Here is a 21193-nt window from a genome sequence, read left to right as displayed (position 1 = left end):
GGTTGAAAAGATGCAATTTGAAAGATCATAAATTGTGAAGGAGCTTATGCTTCATTGCACTTGATTCAGTGCTTGCTGTTAGAACTTGATTTGCGAGTGTCTGCAAAGTGTGATTAACGAGGCGATCAATGTGCAGTGCAGCACACTATGGCACTCCTAATGCTCTTCATTAGAATAAATAAAATAAATTGACTGCAGCTCTGTGAAAACTCTGTAATGGTTAAAAATCAAAGAATGTCATCCCCCAGCCACGATTTAGCTTCTCTCAGCCTGCATCCACCTTGATCACATTATCCTGACAGGCTTGTCTCTGAACCTGCAGGGGCCCTGAGACAAGCTCACGGTGAGGGAAGTAAAAGGAAGTGGTATGTCGGCGGGAGCCGCAGACTATTGCTTAGTTGACTGGTAATCATAAATCGGTGGGCTTTTGTACTGCAAGTGTTTGGGGAGGGGGGTTGCGGGGAGGGAGGAGGGTGGTGGGGTGCAGTTTGTGAAGTATTAATGCATGAAATAACATTTCAAGCTGATAAACGGTTCACAGAATGGTCAGCCCGTGCAGATTGCTCTTCCCTCTTTCTTTTTCATGAAGGCATATTGTTTGTAATAACATTTACCAGGAGAATTTATTCCACTTCATCTCATGTTTTCTTGCCAGACAGCTTGGTGCTGCTGCTGTGGAGTGAGGTGGTGTGTCAGCCTTTGCTGTAATATTCAGTCCTCCTGCCTGCCCCCTTTGGATTATTGTCTTTTCACATTAGACTATTTTGGATTGGTTACAATATGTGAGCTATCAAGCAGTCACTGAACTTGGCCCTGCAATTGATTTCTTGCTTTGTCTCCCATGTGGCTGTTAAAATCAATTAACTATAAGTAACTGGGCAACAAAATGCATTTGTAAATGAGCAGGTATTGATATTCCCATCTTTCTCCATTAAAAGCAAAACCTCAACTCAACGTTTTGTTATATGTCATCTTGTCTCTTTGTCTCCACTGATATTGGGAAATTACGAACCACACAGCTGCACATCCATGAGCATACATGATCCAATATGATGCACAACACCAAAGGCAACACCAATAATGCCTACGACAGAGCTTATGTCATATTAACAACTTCAGAGCAGCTGGCAGAAACATCTAAGTGCATGTATGACTAATATGTTTGTTTCTGTATTTGTAGAAAGGAGCTTTTTATGCTGTGATACACTCTCAAATGTCTGATATGCTTCCTTTTCAAGGAGAAGAGATTTACATGGCAGGCTTGTAGCTGCAGTGATGTGATGTGGCTCTGTGCAAGAAGATGATAGGGTTACCTGAGTGGAGTCCACACAGCGACCAGCGACCCCACCTGCTCCCGTCTTTGTGCTGCTACAGTAGGGTAAGTCACCTCTCCTGCCGTTCGGCTCAACCTTTATTAGCTCTCTGGTCATTAAACATGACCTGAGTGCTCATTTTGCATGGAGACATTTAAGTGTGTGCTGCTGAAGGAGTAGTCCTAATAGGCTAAGCGCTGGCTACTACAGTGACAACATGAACTGTATATGAAATGCAAAACTTCTCCTCCCTGTGACCACCAGCTACTCATTATTCATCAGTCAGTCATCAATCAGATATTCTCATCTAATCATCTCTAAATGAACAAATATAGAGAAAATCATTTAAGCAACAAATTATTTCAAGGAGTTGTGCAATATTTTATAAATTAAAATGATGTATTCCCAGTTAAATGTAAAATTAAAGAGTCTTTGAATATAGTTAAAATAATCCTGAAGATGGCTGATGTTTATCATATATGAGATTTCAAGTAAATGTGTCACAGCTTCAAGCTAAAATTTATTCAGGTATTTAAAGTAAAAAGTAAGCTATATATCACCCTCCTTCTAAGAATAGTTATTTAAAAAAATTAAATCACAGATACATTATTATTATTACATCAAAAATAAGAAAATGTAAATTTATTTTTAAAACAAAGAATGTTATTTATATAGATTTGCAATTTTTTAATTGATGAAACCCAAATTCATCCAAGTTCATTATCTAAAATCACCTTTTTAATTTGTTTGTAATAGATAAAAAAAACTTCACTATATTGCACTAATCGCACCGATGATGACAAAACACATTAAATTAATGTAATTATGCATGCAAAATTTATGTATCCTGTTAAGTTTTGTGAATTTCACTGATAGTTTCAGCAGAATAAACTCTTGCACTGCTGCTACTTCTGCCATAGCTTTATTTTCCTCTCCTGAAGACAGACTTCCATTATATACATTATGCCATCAACTCATTACTCTTATACTACATCTGATTTTACGTTCAAACATCGGATGTTTAGAAGATAAATATAAAGCTTTTTCTGGAAGAGAGGATAGTTGACAGTGGGTGTTGTTGATACTCTGGTGGTCATCGTCCAGCTGGTTACTTCCTCTTTGGTTGTCTTGTCTTACCCAGGGACGGTTTAGTGGGAGGTTCATTCCTTGTCCCTTGTTTGTGTGAGGTTTCTGCAGCAACTGCAGGTCAAACCTCAGATATGGTGGCCACTGATATGTTCCATGAGAGAGCACTGGATACCCTAAAGTAATTATTGCAGTGCCCCAAATTTTTGTGTTTTTTTGTTCTCTTGATGATTTCCCTGGGTATCTCTTTTCAAATGGAGGACAATGTGTGCAATCATTTCTATATTTTTGTTTTCCATCATCAGCCAGAATACTGCTAATAATCCATGAAGCCTTTTTCTGAAAGGTAAACTGTAACCGAGCACAGATGGGATGGGAAGGGTCAGCACTGGAACAAAACAGATGAAGTTTTTTGTTTTGAAACTGTGTTTAGTTGAGGCTTCGTGTTTCATGGCGTGTTTCCATGGATAATAGACAGCACCATTTATTTCAAAAGATTGCCCCAAGATCATCCTAAATTGCTTCTATGAGATAAACAGATGTCGACTGGATATGAAAAAGCTGGGTTTTTTTAAAGTACATTATTTGGTAATGAAGTTTACATTTCAAAGTTTCTATTTCACTTGCAAACAGATGCACATAGCTCAGTGTGAGGTACAACAAACTGGAAAACAATTGTATCCACTTCTCTTCATGACAGTTGGGCTCCCAGCAAGAGTTAAATTTGATATAAAATGAACGAAAATACAAAAGAGGACTGATTCTGTGAGTAATGTTTGAAGATATTCAGCATTATTCATGACAGTAAAAATAAAAAAATCAAGATAAATACTTATAATTCTGACTACAGTGCACATATTGTTGGGCAGTTGTCACTATGACTAATAAATACATTTTATTTTGTGTGTACAGCCTTAACTAAAAAACATTTACCCAGTTTGAAACAATATTGTATTTTATAAAGGAAAAGTAGGAGTATGAAGTATTTCAGATTTAAAAAATACTCGTCAGTATTCTGGAATGCATCAGAGTGATTGGACCAGCCATATTTACTGGATTCACTCACTGACTTTTATAGTTACATCTAATTAACTCACATATCTTAACAATGGAAGATTAGCACACATAACACGATGTAATTTAAATATAAAGACACTGTGTGTTATGTGTGCTAATTCAGAGCAATTTTTCATTTTAAATAACAACAGTAGTCTCGGCCAAAAAAGTAGAGGGATGCCATATAAAAATGTTTCTTCTTAGTAATATAGTTTAAGCACAGAACACGTTGTAGGTCTTGAATCCAGTATATATACTGTGTATCTCCATTAATCCTGTCTGCTGTGTTATTGAGCTCCCACCGTCCTTCTCTGTGATTAAGACAGAAGCGACACTGAGCCATTACTTCCTGCTACAGAACAGAGGGATGAATGTTGTTGTGTGAAACCGTTGCTCAGAAACTTTAACAACACACTCCTCATCACATTGCAGGATAAGGAGCTTGGAAGGGGCACAGGGCAGCGGAGTTGTGAATAGGCCTCATCAGTGAGGGTGAGGGTTCAGATCCTTATATTAGTTATACAGGAGTCGCCCTCCCCGACCTAAGCCACTTAACGCAATTATTAGCAATCACTAAAGGTGGTATTCATTATAAAAGAAATTTTCTTTCTTGCCTCAACATAATTTCCCATTGTTCGTGTGAAAATGGCAACCAAAAGAGCATTTGAAGTGTTGCCGTTAAGAGAAGGCTATCTTTTTTTCTTTTCTTTTCTTTTTTTTCACATCGCGCTCCAAAGTCTGAATAAACTTTAATACTGTGTGATAAAACTGAAGCTTATTGTGTATTGGTCTTCACTGGAGCTCCTTCTATTGTGCTTATTTGTAAATTTAAGCTTTTGGAGCACAATGGCCCATCATGAATTGTTCAGCTGCTATGCATTTTTTTTTTTTTGCCATTCTAATAATTGGACTCTTTTTATTAACCTTATCAGCAGCTATTGTGGTTGGAGATATTTTATCTCAGCTATATAATCTTTTTCCGTTACCAGGCACCTATAGATGTGAAATCACTGCGAGGGAAGTGTCTATTACAAGCTAATCCTGCACAGAAGATGCAGCACCACAATGAATAATTATTCCAAACTTTCCTTCTAGTGTTTATCTGTACATCTGTCTTTGTTTGATTACAGTTTGGAGAAGAGAAGCCTCACTCTCCTTAGCCTCCTATCTGTGTGGGGCGTAAAATCCTATTTAGTAATGCAAACCAATATCTGACTAATTAGCAGTTCGCTCACGTTGCTATACGTTTTTTTTTTTTTTTTTTTCGCTCTGCATATTTCTGCCTTCCAGATAGTAATGCAATTAAGCACAACATTTTTTTCCCTCCACAAAATTGCTTAAGTAGATGTAATTAGGGAGTGAATGTTTTGATGAGGAGAACAGAACTTATGGAATATATCCATAAACCTTCAGTCAGAAATATCATACAGCAGCTATAGGAAGCATGTGTTGGTAACTTTGTTTGGTGTGTATCATTAGGATAGGTTTGTGTTTTGTAACACATATACATTTGAAGTATTTTCTGTTCCCATCATTCTGTGTTAAAAGGGAGCTGTAAAGATTAGCTGAAGCTACTATGAGTTGGTCAAATCATGAGGTTGACTGACACCTGTTAGATTATTTTAGATGTAATTCTCTCTTCCTCTTGTCTTGCCAAACAACTGGGAGGCAAAACTGCAAAAATAGTTAATTTTCTGCTAAGATGATGACTTTGTAAAAGACACTTGATTTGATTATAACTGCTAGAGTGTCATTTTGACTTTATTTAGACTTTGGGAAGTGTGTTTGCACTTTTGTGGACTTTGTGTTATTATATAGAAATGGGAAGGGGTTTCTATGGTATGAGTAGGAGTAATATTTAGAAACGACCACAGATAGTTTTCATATACTGGTGCAGATAAGCATTTAAATATTAAAGGTCAGACTTGAAAAGATGTAGAACTGCTGCATGAAGAGTGTGCGAGTCCACCTCTCCTGGAAATACTAATGCCAATCTTGAGATTGCTTATTACCTGTAAGGTGTCTCTTGGTGTATCATTTAAGCTGGTTTGCCATATATTGCTGTATACTGAGCCAAGACTCTGAGAACTTGTAGTGGTATGCGCATCTGTATGAAAACTGGCGGCAGCATGATGCATCATAATCGCCTCTGATCAGTTACAATGGAAATAAATAATTCATGCTGGAGGAAATGAGTCTAATTAGCAGGCAGTTTGGGTCCTTTGATAAAACCGCGGATTAATTCTATGAAGGGCAGGAAGCTCTGTCATCAGTCAGCCCTGAGCAGATTAGCATCTATTATGAATGAGGGATGAGCACCCTGGTGTAACCAAGTGTGTCCAAGAGACAAACTTAATAACTCCTGTGATGGGACAAACTTCTCCGCACCCTCCTCCAACCGTCACCTCCTCCGCAGTACACATACATCCATCCTCTCATCTGTCCACACTCCCATCCTGCAGGTCTATTGTGTGCAGGTAGAAGCACGCTTCTGCTGAGGGGAACTCGCCCCTCTGTCCATCACCCTGACAGCTGTGGAAATACATTTGCCATGCTGCATTAAGAAGCTTCCACAGTATTTAACACCACACTTAAACACAATAGGAATGAGGGGCACCTTCTCTGTGGCCATTGTCCACGTCCGTCCACCAAACTCCCAGCTGTTAAGGAGGACTTCACTTCATGTCAGTGTGTTGGTTCCTGCTAAGTTCGGGTTTCTTTTAGCAACCTCTGCAGACTGAAGAGCAGCAAAGAGGAGCTCTGTGTGATGTAGTTGTGATACTTATGAGGCAAAATGATGGAACTTTTTTCCCATCTTTCTTGTAAGAATAATACAATTGAGGCCAATTAAAACGGCGCGCAGAACTGCTGTGACAAGCAAAGGTCCTGGTATCAAGGGGGACATGTGTGGGTGGGGTGAACCTGTCAGCACTACACGGAGGGAGATAACAATAAATAGCTAATAATAACACTTAATGAGCTTGATTAAGTTGATTTGTTCTGAAAAAAGTGCAGTGAATGGTGAATGTAGGTGATGTGATAAGAGATTGATTTTAATAGATAGGAAACTCTGTTGGGGCTTTGCTACACAATGGAGCTGTAGAGGGAAAATAAGGTACAAAGGGATGCTGAATGGATTCTCAGGAGACACATTTGAGATAATTAGATAAATTTCACACTAACATACATCATTCACTCAAGGACATGATGAACATGTTACACTTCTCAGCATACAGAGGATTTCATATATTTTCCAGAAACGGTTGGCCTGATTAATTTCAACTTACATGTTTCCAACAAGTGCAATATGTTCATACAGTATATGAATGTCGTTAAATGCTATTATGGGAACAGTAATGACTGCCAGATAATTATCCCTCCCACTCAGACTTGACGGCTGCTGAATTTCTCTCATTTCACCACATAATTGTCTATGATTGAATCGGAGATTTTATATACTTCTCTGTTCTTTCAGGCTGAGTTGATTTTCCACAGTGATGGTGGAGGTTATCACAGGCCCTACAAGTCGCCCCGATTGCCCTGTAAACAACATGCAATAGTGAACAAAGTTTCCCTGGCTTTCAATATGCTTCTCCCAATTTTCCCTCGAAAGCGACAGAAAGTCAGATGAAGGGAAGTTTAATTAAGTAAGAACCTGTTGAGGAAGATTTCCAATCATGGTCTTCAGAATGAGTGCATTCAGCGTATTCATCTCCAGGCGATATGCTGTCTCTTTATCCAAGTGTGCGCAGGAGTTCTCTAGAGGGACCCCAGTTAATTGAATACATTAAAGTAGAGCGCCGGAGGCTTTATTTATTTTTCTACTTTAGTCAGACTTGTTTAAAGGAGACCAACTGCTGATGTTTGGCCCCTTCTAGAGTTTAAATGGTCTCTACACTGGGAGTGGCAGGCAGGAGTAGTGGTTTGAGGAGAGATTTGATGTAATCCACAGCCTTATTTATTCACCATAAGCCCCTGAGTGAGCCGAGTTTATGTATTTGGCAGTCATTCAAATGTGCATCTTGGCTCTCAGGCCTGCGTCCCATTATGTATCTATAGGACTCAATATAGAATCCATCAAGTTTTCATTTTCTTCGCCTAAATGTTTGTACGTTGCGCCTGCTCCTTTTTTTCTCTGTCATTTTTTATGACCAGATGCATAAACCAATTTAACACTAACAACAATACGACAACAGCAGTTCTGTCTCAGACGTTTTTGTGTCTTAAAAACAGAAACATTTGCCCTTTGGACAGTTTTTGGAATAAAACATTTGTCCCATATCGCACTAAGTTGGGCGACTGTTCTACAATGTTAGAAATGCATGTAGGATTATATTTGATAATATATATGTTGAAAAATACAACTTCAAGTCAAGAACTGATCTCTTAACCTGATCCTGATTTAACGTGGCAAATACTTTGTCATTGGCAAATGCAAAAAATTTTTGGACCAAAATAAAGTCAGAATTAGACAAAGAAGGTTACACAATCTGATGGTGGAGAAGGGTCTGAATGTGACCACATGGACTTTATATTGTTTCAAAGCAAAATATACCAGAAGCTGTGATTACGTGACTTTGGATTATATCTCACAGAGCAAACCTGTTTGGGTCAGAGAGTGTGTAGAAAGGATGCAACTGATTCTTTAACCTGCAGCTTGGCTAGCAGATCTCCAGTTATTGACATCATGTGATATGTGAAATCCAGACAGTGGCTTTCTCCTCTGAGGACCCCAAGATCTGATCCCTGGACACAGTACCCATTAGTCAACACGCTCTTCACCTCCATCGTCACATTCATCACGACGACACGGAGAACTTACTTGTACAAGCACATTAAATGCTCATTAATAACTTGGTACAACATTCATCTTGTTGGAGGAAAATTAATTTCCTTGCTGTAGTGCACTTGTTCATTTAAGCCCGTTGTCAAAACCTTATTTTTTTCTTTTGCTGAGCATGAACTGCCGTATTCCTTCAATCACGGTTAAAAAGGTAGTGGGACAAATATTATTTTGCATTACATTAAACTGCTTGGCCATCAAGAATTGGAAAGTGTTTTGAAAGGTCACGATCTGCTTTTTTTCTCATAATAAATAAGAATTTTTCTTCTAAAAAAGAGCAAAACAAAAGTGGCTTTTTAAAGCTGAGTTGCTGTTAGACGTTATTTAAATTGGCCACAGTTTAATGTGAATATGTAAAACACTATCATCTGAATTCTGCGATTCCATTTAGTAAAAAGGACTAGAGTGAGATTTGAAATGAACAAGGTGATTAAGAGCGACTGTGCTGGACATTTATATAGCAGGACTGCACATAATGAATAAAGATTCATGCTTTAGCCCCAAATTTAAATTTTTGCACAAAATGTGCCTGATGTAGGCAGCTTTTAATCACCTTACTGACAGGAGTAACTGCTTTCATTTAACCTTGACTGAAGATCATGAATTCTAAAGCATTTAATTGGATACATCATTTAACAGAATGAACAGAGCAAATTTCCACCAATTCAAAGGCTCAGATTGACAGACAGTGGCAGTAAGACCCACCACAATTAAAGCTGATCTGTATTCACTGGCCCTGTCACCCATCGCCATTAGTGATGTGACTGTTTGATCATCTCTGCAGAGAAACTTTGCTGAACTTCACCTTGTTTTGAAAGGACTCAGCGTTGAATGAAAGACAAAGGTTGAGGAGGGGAAGGGGACTCTGGAGGATAGCGACACACACACACACACACACATGTACATATACTTCGAAGTGTCTACCTCTTGGACCAAAGCACACTGAGATGCACCTCTGGTTAAACAGCAGCAACCATCCTGAAAATGGACTCGACAGCACAAAAGAAAACAGTGCAAGTCTCACACCATTATGTTTATTAACTCCATCAGTGGCTTAATTGAAATGTTTCAAAATCAGAAAATAACAATGCCATCTTTTTGAGACATTGGAAGTAATGGCTTTGTCTCATCGCTCTCTGCAGACAATTGCCCCAGTGATGTGAAAAACTGTGTCAAGTGGTACACAGTCAAATGTGTGGCAGACACTTAATTGTTTTTCTGCCTTTGACTTCAGAGAGAACAAATTCAATCTGTGTGCCAGACATTTCCTCTGTGACTAAGTCTAACCAGCCAGAGCATGTTTGGTTAAGCAACCAGCCCCAGGGTTAAATTTCAGATTTTGCAATTACAGTTTTTTTTTTCCCATCCACAAAAATAAAATGTTTTATTTAAATGAACATAGCTTTGGGATGTTTCTTGTAACCAGATCCAATATAGTAGTTCTTAAAGTGAGATCTGGGGACCCCCGTGGGCCTGTTAGCGCGCCCTGGGGGATCTCCAGAAAAATGAATTGTAGATTAATTTCACTCTTTTTCAACTCAGTTTCATACAAGGAGAAGAGAGTGTCTGTTTTGGGGTCATCAACAAGACGTCTCTATATATCTTGCTGAGGCTTTTGATACTTAAATAATCTCTTTAATAATTGAGAATACATTTTAATTTAAGTAAATTAAGAGTTTGTCTGAGTAGCAATGTTTATAACGTGAAAAATCTCCTTAGTGTATAGAGAAGCTAATAATATGCATCTTCATTTCAAGAGGATTTGCTCACAAAAACACACAAAACATTGCTGATTATTGAGTCTGCCGAACATCCCAGGCGACAGCTCAAAACACGTCTCAGACCAAATCCTTTCATTTTATCCTCTTGGGAAAATCCTTTCATAGATTTTGCAACTGGGATGACACACTGGCCTATTCCATCTGGAGTTGATCAACACTGACATTTTGGAACAGAAGAAAGGCATGTAAAGGAAATGCAGATTAGGGAGACCAAATCAAATCCACTCAAGTGTTGTTCATTCTGCCCCACCACAACACAAACCATGTGTGTTGCTTTTAAGTGGTGAAAATAATCTTAAGATTATAGAGTGGTCTCTGGTGCTAATTGTCTAAGAGCTGTTTTTCTTTCGCTCCCATTAATTCTTCTTTTAAGAGCTTGCCCCGAATGTTTTAACTGGATTTTGTCAACTGTTAGCTTTGGATACATTGTTTGATGGCAAATGTAATGAGGGAATCATCATTTCAACATGTGTGGTGAAACAGAGCTGGCAAATGTGCGCTGGGACAGCTGTCGCAGCAGATTTGAAATGTTAAGAATTTTAAGCTGCCTCAGAGGAAAAGCACTTAAGCGCCTGCTCACTGATGTGTTGTTCTCATGCTCAGTGAGAGTCTGACAACAGGTTTGAATCATGAACCGCTTCCACGCGGGATTCAACACAGATGCACTCTACTACATACGAATGGTCTATTTGAAAAGCTTTAGATTCAGCTCCATTGGCCATTTTATCCTCAAAATACTGTTATGTTGAACCGAACTCATGTGACTCACGTCTGTATTTTTAAAAGCACTTAACAGTGCAGAGCGATGTTTAGTATGTCGTGAGGTTTGATGCTAGTAGGCTATTTTCACTTCCCCCTGCTGAACATGGGAAATTTTCTCTGTTAATATTAAATCTCAGATTAAGAGGTGGATGTATTTGGTGGAACTACAACACGAGCTAATGATCCTCCAGCGTGAAGCTTAGACAGTGTGATGTGGAGCAAATCCAGTCGTTCAGATCTTTCAAGGAAGGAACTAGAGGAATGATCTGCGTAGATGTTAAGACTTTTTAAGTTTTTGCTGGGAAAAAACAAAGATAAAACACAAATTTTATTTTAGGTGAGGCATTTTGTATGACTCAGAGGAAGTCTGTGGGTTATTTTAGTAAGTCATTTCACTGCAGACTGAAGGGGTTCAGCCACAGCTTCTCACCTTCAGCTCTGCTGAAAACACCCGACACATTCATCGCAACTTCTCTCTCGAGTTCTGTATCCACTGTTGATTTTGCACTGTGGTGAGCATACACACTTCCATCCTCACTGAATAGCCCAATCAGTAAAAGAAAAAGTCTAAACCGAACCATCCACACCATCCATTCATCCTATATTTTGACTCACAACATCCACCCCTCTCTCGTCTTACAACCAGCGGAGGCCATCACTTGTCTGGAGTTAATGGTGATGCAACGTAGATCGCCGTGCACAGGTGCTTTCATGACTGATTGATATTGTTGGGTATAAGGCTATAATATTAACCAAATGGTCCATTCTAAAGGGCCCACGGGGGAGTTTTGAAAATCCACGCCGTGAACCAAAAAGGGACTGAGCTGCTGCACCTCTGGGTTTGTGAGTGATAACAGGCGAAGGACACTGCAGGAAAAGTACAGTATCATCTAAGGACGAGGGTGTGTAACCAAAAATGATTGCACTGCTTTTTAATCAGCCTCTGTAAACAGTGATTGTGACATTGTTCCAAAATCTGCCGCTGTCAAAAGTAGAATTTGATATTGTTAAAGAAGAATTAATCAGAAACACTGAATGCGTAAGATGTCTGGTCAGCTCTCTCCATGCTTTTTGTTCCTGTGACTCTAATGACTTTTTGACAGCTAAATTGATACTGCACTTCATTTTATTGTGACTGGAACAAATGCTATTAGTGCTTATGAGCATGGTGGGTTTTTTTTTTTTTTTTAAATATAGTCTTAAGTTCAAAAGAAGAGACCTGGTGTGTTAATACGGATTGATGTGAGGTTATGTATAATTCATGTGTTACTGATTTGTTTGGACAGTGTTACTCAGTGTATCCACTTCACTGAAAGTCGTCCCACGCTTGTCCATTTGCCTGTAGCCTGGATTCATGGCCGGCAATGAATTGTGTGTTGAAGGGTCTGAAGGAGAGAGTTAATGAAGTAAAAATTAATGAAGCACGTGAGCACCACCATCTCAAGGCTGTAAGCTCCTCCATGCCCCATTTATAATGTATGATCTCAATAAAATCAATCCAATGTACCAGCTCTCACTTAGGGTAAGAATAGATTTACAGATTACAGCCCTGTGTTCCCCTGGTCATAATTACCCCGCACCCCCTGCCCCACCCCATTCCACCCACCCACCTTCTCCTCCTACAGTCAAAGTCTGCTGCTGGACTCCTTTAGAGAATTGAAGCAGATCTCTCTCTTTTCTTTTTGAGACACATAGTGTATCAAAACGTTACGCCGTTACAAGCCTCCAGCTCTTCTCTGGTTTGCGGAGCTGCTTATTTGTGCCCAGTGTCAGTTTTATTTGATTGAATGTACAGCAAAGTGTGAGGTAGAGCTTCCACTTTCTCCTCCACTCCTGAGGACTTGTTGAAAAAGTTGAAGCACGATAAAAGTGCAGCCAAGTTGCCTGTATTAGAGCTCCCCCTTCAGGTGTCAGGAAGCACCAAGCGTGAAACTGACAATGGGAGGCAGCAGCATCACTTTACTGAAGGAGCCACATATTCAGAAGAAGCACAGTTAACTAATGACAGTCTATTTTTAATGCTCCAAGGCATTTTATTTATTTTTATAAAGGTATTTCACAGCAACTGCACTAAGCTCTTGTTGAAAAGTACAAATAAGATATTTAATTTTCAAAACACTGCAATTAAAACCTCTTCCATGTTTATTATGCAAAATGTGTAGGAGCAGTCCCGAACAGTTTTTACTTTTTTTGCAGCCCGCTGTAGCCTAATTATATACTATACCCTCACTTCAAGTAAAGTGTGCATTATTTGCATAAATTTAATTTGCTCTGGATCATCAGGGTTTCTTTTAGATGTCTTTACGGGTTTGTCCTGCAAGTGAAGTTGTAAAGTATGCGTGGCTGCTGCCTCAAGAAGTTTTGAGATGAAACATACACAATTACAGTTTAACACATTTACGGAATGTATGAACCTCAAGTGGATAAGAAGAAGATTTTGTTTTAGATAAACCCATACAGGCTTGAGACGTGCACATGAAAAACAGAATTGTCAAGTTCAGCTGGCTGATGTGCCTAACCCTCCACCTCCATGAACAATTCTGTATTTATAATGTCATCTTATCACACTCCCCTTGAAGGCAGCAGCAAGTGCACTTATGCCTTCCTTTGTTAGGGTGAGTTGGCAATTTCCTGTGAGATGGAGCAACTGCAGGCAGCCCTTTTCTTTGATAATGTCCCTGACACCTGGACCAGACTGCTGTTTCCATCACTTTGCAGGCTGGAACAGGAGGAAAGGAGCATGTCATAAGCCTCCTGCCACCCAGAGTCACTCACTGTGCATTTAACAGCACTCTCCTCACCACACTTTACAGGCTGTAGAGGTCAGAGCCAGAGGGAGATTCTTGTGTGGAAAGTTGTCTTGCTGAGCTGCAGCAGAAAGTGGGAACAATCAATAATTTCAGTCTCATTGTTTCTTCTCTTTTTATTAACATGTACATATCCACTGTGACAGCTTGGTTTTCCGTGGTGTGCCATGTTACGCTGGTTAATAAGCAGCAAGCCTGAAAGGGTGTTTATTACAGAAGTCTGACAGATTGATTCTAAATTATAATTAATCAGTTGATTTTGACCCACAGATTGTGATTGTGCCCTGTTAGTTTCATTTATTCAGCTTTTCTTCTGGCTCTGCTACAATCACCGTAGACCTGCAGGACTCTCAAGCAAATTAACAGTCTACACGCTACCCTGCAGCCATAATGAAAATATCAGTCAATCAAAACCCATATTATGCTGCAAAATCCTACCACATATCTCCAGACCTGCATACAAATAGAAACTGCAGAATAAGCACTCAACCTTTTTCAGCTTTTAAGTGTCTGAGACCATTTTTTTTAAAGCCTTGCTGCGCTGAGCACGTCCACCTGAAGCACAGCTATGATGAGATTGGCTACTGTGTTGAATGTTGACATCCAATAAAACCGATAATCTGGGCATTAAGATGCTCAGGGGAAAATCCAGCCTTAATTTCAGGAGGGAGAGCAGGGCATGCAGGGATGGGGGGCCCATCTGCGACCTGTCTGCATGTCCAGTGATGTATTGCTGTGGGCTGGACGGCCACAGTCTGGGCTGTGTGGTGCTGCTCAGTGTGCCATGGCACTCAGGGCACTTCAACCCCCCGTCCCTCCTCACAGGTACCCCGCAGCCCGCTACCGTGCGCTACTCATTTACTGCTACACTGGTTTTCATAATTAGCGCCGCAAGGCCTCATTAAATCTGCTCTAATGAATAAATATTGTATTTCATAGCCTGATTACCAGATCAGCTCAATGCTTGAGCGTTGTAAACAATTACTTCCCTAAATATTCATCACCCCAAAGTGGATGATCATTGGTATTTAATACAGGACTAGTATTTTCAAGTGCATCTTTATTATACTAATAATAGTTTTTGAAATGTTCCTTTTGGAGAAATAAAAAAGAAGGACTAAAGAAGAGATGTTATGTTGAGTATTATATTTATACTGATATAGCCTATAATTATGAGAATAAGAGGATTTAATTTTTTTTATAAGGTACATTGTTTCAATACAACATTAAGTCCAACTCTGGAAAAGATTCTGTTTTTAAATGTGAAATCCAAAGAGGCATCATTTCAACTGTAACCACTGACCAAAATGAATTTCAGCATTTTGTAATATGAGGCAGTTCAGTCCTTTGTTGTCCTTATATAAATGGGTCTGGTCATGCTGTAACAGTTTAAAATTTTACAGATGCAGACACAGTCAAATGGTATTTCTGTGTATATTTTGTATGCCTGGTAAAATATTACCAGGCAATTTTTTTCCTATTCTTGTTGTTTATTGCTTTCAATTATATTTTTATTTTATTATTTTGTTTTATTGTTGTGTCAATAATTGTGTAATAACCAATCACTAGATTTACAGGCTCAGTTTGGAACCTGCAGATGACTTGTTGGATTAACAAACTGGCTCAATTATTTGATTACAAAACTGTATGAGCTAGTAATAGTAGTAGATCTATTTCCCTGCAGTAATTATGCTGCTGCCTGTAAGTATATGTAAAAAAAAAAAAATCTCTGTTTGTCAAAATGCTTCACTAATTTCATTCCAGTCAGAATTTATTCAAAGTGACCAGCTGACCTGCAATGGTTGACTTTAAGCTTTTTATCTTTAGCTAGAAGCAGAAATGAGAACTCAGGGGTCAGAGATGTGACTAAGGGTCAAGGTCATTGATTATTAATCATCAAGAGTGTGGTTGGTCCATGTTAATGGCCAATTCAGCCATTTTAAAGAGGACAGAGTCCGAGTCCAGTCACTGTAACATATATAGATATATAAATACTTCAGGTCATTTGAGACAAGTGACATCGTTCTATCTCAGATGGTGTTCACATTTAGTGCTAGTAATAAATTCAGGTAAATAAAATAGTAGGATCAGGATTACCTAGTTATACTTCTTTCCTTCCCTTGGTAGCATATCGGCTGTAGCTGTGCTTTTTAAATGTTATTTCAGCTTTTCCCCAAATATAGTCTTTTTATCCATGCATGAAAAATGGATGACTACAAATAAAATGCATGAAATCAAAGTGTTGGTGTAGAAATGGTAAATAAATATAAGGGAGCTAGCTCACTCGGTTTCTTCCAGCCCATGTATCACTGCTATTACACTTTGGTCTGCCAAGCTTAGCATCTGTTTTTCTGAGAGCGATCTGGGATAAACCCAGAAAGTTCTTTAACAGGACTTTCCACAGCGTTTTGCCATCATCCTAAAGGTTCATCTCATTCGATTTCTACATGCTAAGAAAATTTCCTGACTTTTTCTGACCTGACTTCAGTGATCACTTTTTATTTTGCACAAAAAAAAAACAAAAAACTAAAACAAAAGACACCTGCTGCTAAATGCATATTATTGTCTGTGCTGATCCTTTCAGTTAGACTGCTAACCTGAAATTCAATATGTGAGACTGAAGTTTCGTGAGGACACATCATCTCCTCTGAGGGTGCAACGCGTTGAACCCAAAGCTGTGACATCGTTGCTGGTCGATGGAGCGAGGTGAGTTTTGTTTCATTTTACAGGTTTTTAGTGCTGCATCTCATCTCATGAGATCATCTGACGTTTTTAAAATCACATGTATACTCACATATGAATCATAGTGAACAGTGAAGCTGAGCAGCACCTTCCCTGAATGAGAAGCAGGAAGAAACTTCAGTCCTTTTGTCCCTTTAAAGGACCAAATAACAGACAGATATGGTCATACTATCTGCAGATTTCAAATCCTTAAAACCTAATCGGGGCTGATTTTAAATTTATCCCTAATTATATTGTATAATCATCTTTAAGATTGTTTGTGTGTAAAAATGCCTAAAAGGTTTACTTGCCTCATCAAATTTTTCTCCATTTCATCGGTACTGTTTACCATTGCCATTTTTCAATGTTTTCTCATAACAAATTATGCAAATTAACTGCCAGATTAAAAAAAAAAGTTTCAGACCAGGGAGAATTTGACCAAAATAACGTGAATGTACGCATATTCACTTCATCTAAACCTGAAACAATAATGCACACCCTTTATTTGTATTCTGACTTTAAAGCAGCTGGGGCAAATGGAAAAAATAGCACTTACCTCAGTCATTCTTTCTGGTGCCGGCAGTTCGGCGACAACCGAACAGATTACAACAGCCCAAGTTTTAGTCTGTGAAGGAATGCAGACACACTATAAACAAAGAGTGTGGCTGCCTCGCACTGATAGAAATGTTAATAAACCTCCAGTCTCCACAGTCCTTAAGATCTTCAATCACCAGCAGCATTCAGGATTTCTCCTCCATGTTTCAATAACAGTAATTACAGCTGCCACTGTTCTGGATAGAGTGATGGTCAAGTCAAAGGAAACTGATAACATGATTGTGCAGTGATTAACGCTTTAATGAAAATGTACAGTTAACCCAGTAAGCACAAAGCAAGCATTAACATAACAGATATTCTCCTGCACAGTTCAGCATAACTCTCTGTTAGGGATGCAGCACCTCATAAACAAACTCCACCTGTCATCACAGTACAGAAGAAATCTCAGCCATTTATTTTGAAACAATATCATCTAATCTGAGAATGGCCTGCTACGGGTGAAATTAAGTACATTTGAAAGACGAAAAGACACAGAGGTTAATTCCATGTCATTTCCTGTAGAGCATCGCACTTCTGAACAGAAAACGCCATAACTCTATAGCCACTTCAGTGGCACCGTCACCCATTCCTACTTAACAGTGTAAGGCAGAAAATGAGCCAAAGAGACTGAAGCAGAGCGAGAATGTTCTTTAACAGGATAAAATGATTTACAGGTATGAAATTCCCATTAGAGTGTGCTAATTGTTTCCACACCATTAGTGACAGTTATCTAATGAAGGATATTTAACCAGGCGCTGTAGTATATCACAGCTCCTCGTGTTGGACCTCAGTCTATGCCCTTTCCACCTGCGCCACTTGAGTAGCCTGCAGATCATTGGGCCATTTCTACAGGACATCCCAAGCAAAGCAAATATTTAGTTGTTTTCCAGCACATTTGAAAAAAAAAAAAACCTCAACAACTTGTAAAAACACAAGTTCACTTGCCCCAAAAAAAAAAAAAAAAAAATTATATAAAAAGGCACAAAGATATCATATCCAAGAGGGCCGTGTAGAATCTATACATTTAAAACAATGTAAAATACAGTAGAACATTCAAACAAGCCTGAAATATTTCTGCAGCAGGTTGGGCTTTTTTTCCTTTTTAAACACATTTAATAGGAAGTATATACATTTGAGAACATTGCAATCATCGTAAAGTATTTAAGGCCTCATGCTCAAGTAAAAACATTAAAATTGGTTTTCAACGAACTTGTTGATGCAAGTAGAAAAAAAAAAAGGATTTTTTTCCCCCTCAAGACTTACAATAAACTATGTGGAAGAAGAAAAAGCCAATGAAAGCTTTAAATTGGAGGATTGGATGCATGTGCCTCCTCCAGATGTCAGTCAATTCTCAAGGAACACAATCAGGAACAACAAGTATTGTGTTATAATGCCAGAACTACTATGAACCGTATTTGAACTGTGTGCATGTCAAAATGGTCACGTCAGTCAGATCCAGGAGCAGCAGCTTCTTCCTCACTCATTTTCCTCCATCTCCTTTTTCAAGCTACAGAGGAAGAATGAAACAAGAACTTTAGTATTCACACTGAGACATTAAAAAAAAAAAAAAAAAAAAAGCTGTACAAAATGTTTTAATTGCTCCAGTCACCTTTTCAGATAGGCATGCACATTATCGTAGCCGTGGTATTTGGCCAAGTAAACCAACACCCCTGTAGCACAGCGGCCTTCTCGGGCACGGCAGAAGCTGCAGTTACAGATCCCTCTGCATGGTGGGCACTGCCAGTCCTGCCAGCAATGAGAGGAAAATGAGTCATACCAACACACTCTGAAATTACAACACAACCTTGTGCGTTTAGAATCTTACCGGATTGAGCAGAGCGTCACGGACTTCTTCTCCATAGCGGTTTCGCAGACAGGGGCCACAGAACTGGCCTCTCACTCCGACGCACTCTGGATTACGGCAGTTAGTTTTGGTGTCGACTGTTTTCTGGCGGCACTGGTGGCAAGTGGATCCCTGAGGGGAAGGAAAAAGAGCAAGTTTTGACCATGCTCGGGTGTGTAGCTTTACAACAAATTGCAGATCTTCTCAGCCCCAGAATGAATGTGGGACCTACAGTGGCGCTGTCGTAGACTTTATCCCGCACGACATAGCAGATGCGCTGCAGCTCTGCCTCTGTGATGTCCTCTACAGGCCGCACCACATGAGGGATGGCCTTGATACCATTGAAGGAGCGGCGACGAGGCTGAACAAGAAATACATGCCATTAATTAGAAAAGTGATTCATCTCCACACATCAGCAGAATTTATGCCAACGTATGAGGAAGCACCATGAGAAATGACTTACTCGCTCATCATCATCTTCGTAGTAGCGGCTTTTGCGAACCAGGCTAAACTTATCCTCGGGTTCCTCCTCTGGTGGCGGGCTGGGGGGTCCGTCCACCAGCGTTCGGGAACGTGTGTGGGGTCGAGAGAGACGCTCTGGATTTCTCCGGCAAGATCTAGGTGTTCCTGTGGAGCGACGAGGTGCCTGACGAGGCTGGAGAGTTTAAAACATTGTCAGTTTAGCCAAAGTCCTGATAAGATACCTGACACTTCAGCAGTATGTGGGAAACAAAGACTTGGATGGTTTATTAGTTTACAAGTGAAATTACCATAGCGGACCCTGACAACGCCATCCGTCTCGGAAAGAGTCCAGGAACTTTGTTCAGCTCTGCCATTAGCTTTGCAAGCTGCAAATACACATAAATGAAGGAGCAAATAAATACAGAATACAATATATTTAAGCAGTTTCAATCAAATTTCAGAAAAAAAATGTCATTCGGGATCACTCTCTACCATTTCTTTGTTCTCCTTGATATTCAGGGCTCTCTTGTCCATAAAGTTCTCTTCCTCCTCAGAGTCTGAGTCCTGTACTTTGGGCTGAGGAAGTGGCTCAGACGCAGGCCTCTTCTTGCCCTGCCTCTTGGTCGGGAATGTCATGGCGACCTTTAAAATGGCAGATCTGCGGCCTCGTTTTGGAGGTTCAGAGTCCACTTTCTGGAAGAAAATACCGTTTAAACTCAATAGAAAGTTTTGTGGTCTCTAAGTTAAATCAAGAAATTGAACTTTTCCTAAGAGAAAGGGAATAAAAATTACCATGGATTTCATCTGCCTGTTGATCTCTCTCTCCTCATACCCGCTGCATGAGTCCTCCTCTGATGTGGCTTCAAACACCTTCGGTTTCTGTGCCGTCCTCCTCGTCTGTCTTAAGCTGCTCCTCTAAACAGAGTCACAGGCATTAGATGCAGATGGTGCTGCAAAGATCCTGCACATTCACCACCATTTGATGGGATTATAATTATGTTAAGACTCTGTATTTTTATTGTTACCGTATTTGCAAAGCCTCCATCGGAGCCAAAGCTATCACAGCTGTCATCAGAGGAAGAAGAGGACGTCTCCATGGGAACCAGCGGGACACTGCGAAAGCTCCTCAGGCTCATCCTGGTGGACGGAGACGGATGGACCGCCAGTTTCTGTCGATATCAGGCAGGTTTAGAAAACATGAATGTTAACCAGGGACGAAGATTAGACAGTCAGTCCCCAGTGACCCCCAAACAGGAAGGAGGACAGTTTGTCATGAAGAGACCTGGAGACACTGAGGACATCAACCATTCAACTGTGTGGATGCATCAGTGTCTCAGACCACGAGTTTAACAGGAGGATAAAACTCAGCTTTATGTATATTTATAGACGGTTATGTAAAAGTTACTTGTCACTTTAGGTTAGTTTTCTGAAACTGAATGAAATCTTAGCAGACAAACGTTTCAGTGCGCGCTCATGAAACACACCCCTGTTTAAAAAAAAATGTAGGTAATATTTACTACACACTATTTCAACACAAATAAAAGCCCACGGTTTGGTGTGATGGAGCTGGTGGTGTCTCTTACCTTGGAGCGGGTCAGGGGCATTTTCCTCCGTGGCTGCACGCGGACGCACAAACAGGCTGAGCTGCAGTCTGAACAATGCAGCTCCTGCAGCTGCACGCGCCCCGTTCGTTTCCCGCGCCACAGCCAAGTCCTGAAAGGCGCATAAAACACATCAGAAGCTTTAAGCTGTCTGTGAAAACTGGAGGTCAGATTAAAACTGATGAGTCGATGTGAATGTTTTCAATAATATGACCCGGTGTGTTTCTGTAGTCCAACTTTGTAAAGAAATAAATTAATGGGGCACTTTTTCATAAACGGCAGCAGTGTGTCTTCCAGGCACTTTGGAGTGGCGCGAATTTTTTT

The 21193-nt window shown here is 39.8% G+C and overlaps 1 protein-coding gene and 1 long non-coding RNA gene across 4 annotated transcripts in view; one reads left to right on the top strand and one right to left on the bottom strand.

Moving 5' to 3' along the window:
• Positions 1–21193, top strand: part of LOC115035231 (uncharacterized) — a 41644-nt gene that overhangs the window by 9833 nt on the left and 10618 nt on the right. For all 3 annotated transcript variants that reach the window (XR_003840311.1, XR_003840310.1, XR_003840309.1), the window contains 2 exons: positions 1239–1378; positions 16233–16354. This is a non-coding gene — a long non-coding RNA (uncharacterized LOC115035231). The remainder of the gene's footprint in view (positions 1–1238; positions 1379–16232; positions 16355–21193) is intronic.
• cdca7a (cell division cycle associated 7a) lies at positions 17213–20952 on the bottom strand. Its single transcript, XM_029492959.1, has 10 exons — positions 20852–20952; positions 20294–20437; positions 20061–20183; positions 19761–19961; positions 19577–19654; positions 19270–19461; positions 19039–19167; positions 18789–18938; positions 18573–18709; positions 17213–18470 (listed from the first exon to the last, which is right to left on the bottom strand). Exons 1-10 carry the CDS (start codon positions 20870–20872, stop codon positions 18440–18442), a joined length of 1206 nt encoding a protein of 401 aa, XP_029348819.1. The 5' UTR covers positions 20873–20952; the 3' UTR covers positions 17213–18439.

This window comes from Echeneis naucrates, chromosome 21, assembly GCF_900963305.1.
Source record: "Echeneis naucrates chromosome 21, fEcheNa1.1, whole genome shotgun sequence".
NCBI lineage: Eukaryota > Metazoa > Chordata > Actinopteri > Carangiformes > Echeneidae > Echeneis > Echeneis naucrates.
Note: the sequence above shows the minus strand (reverse complement) of the source record. Positions and strands in the feature narration are given on the sequence as shown.

Bases quoted from the DNA above. Each gene is read 5' to 3' on its own strand.
- cdca7a (XM_029492959.1), bottom strand. From the start codon at position 20,872: ATGCCCCTGACCCGCTCCAAG. The intron at 18,939-19,038 runs GTAGGTCCCACA...CCTTCCCCTCAG, and splicing joins AAGTCTACGACAGCGCCACT to GGATCCACTTGCCACCAGTG. The intron at 18,710-18,788 runs GTAAGATTCTAA...CATTGCTGGCAG, and splicing joins GTGACGCTCTGCTCAATCCG to GACTGGCAGTGCCCACCATG.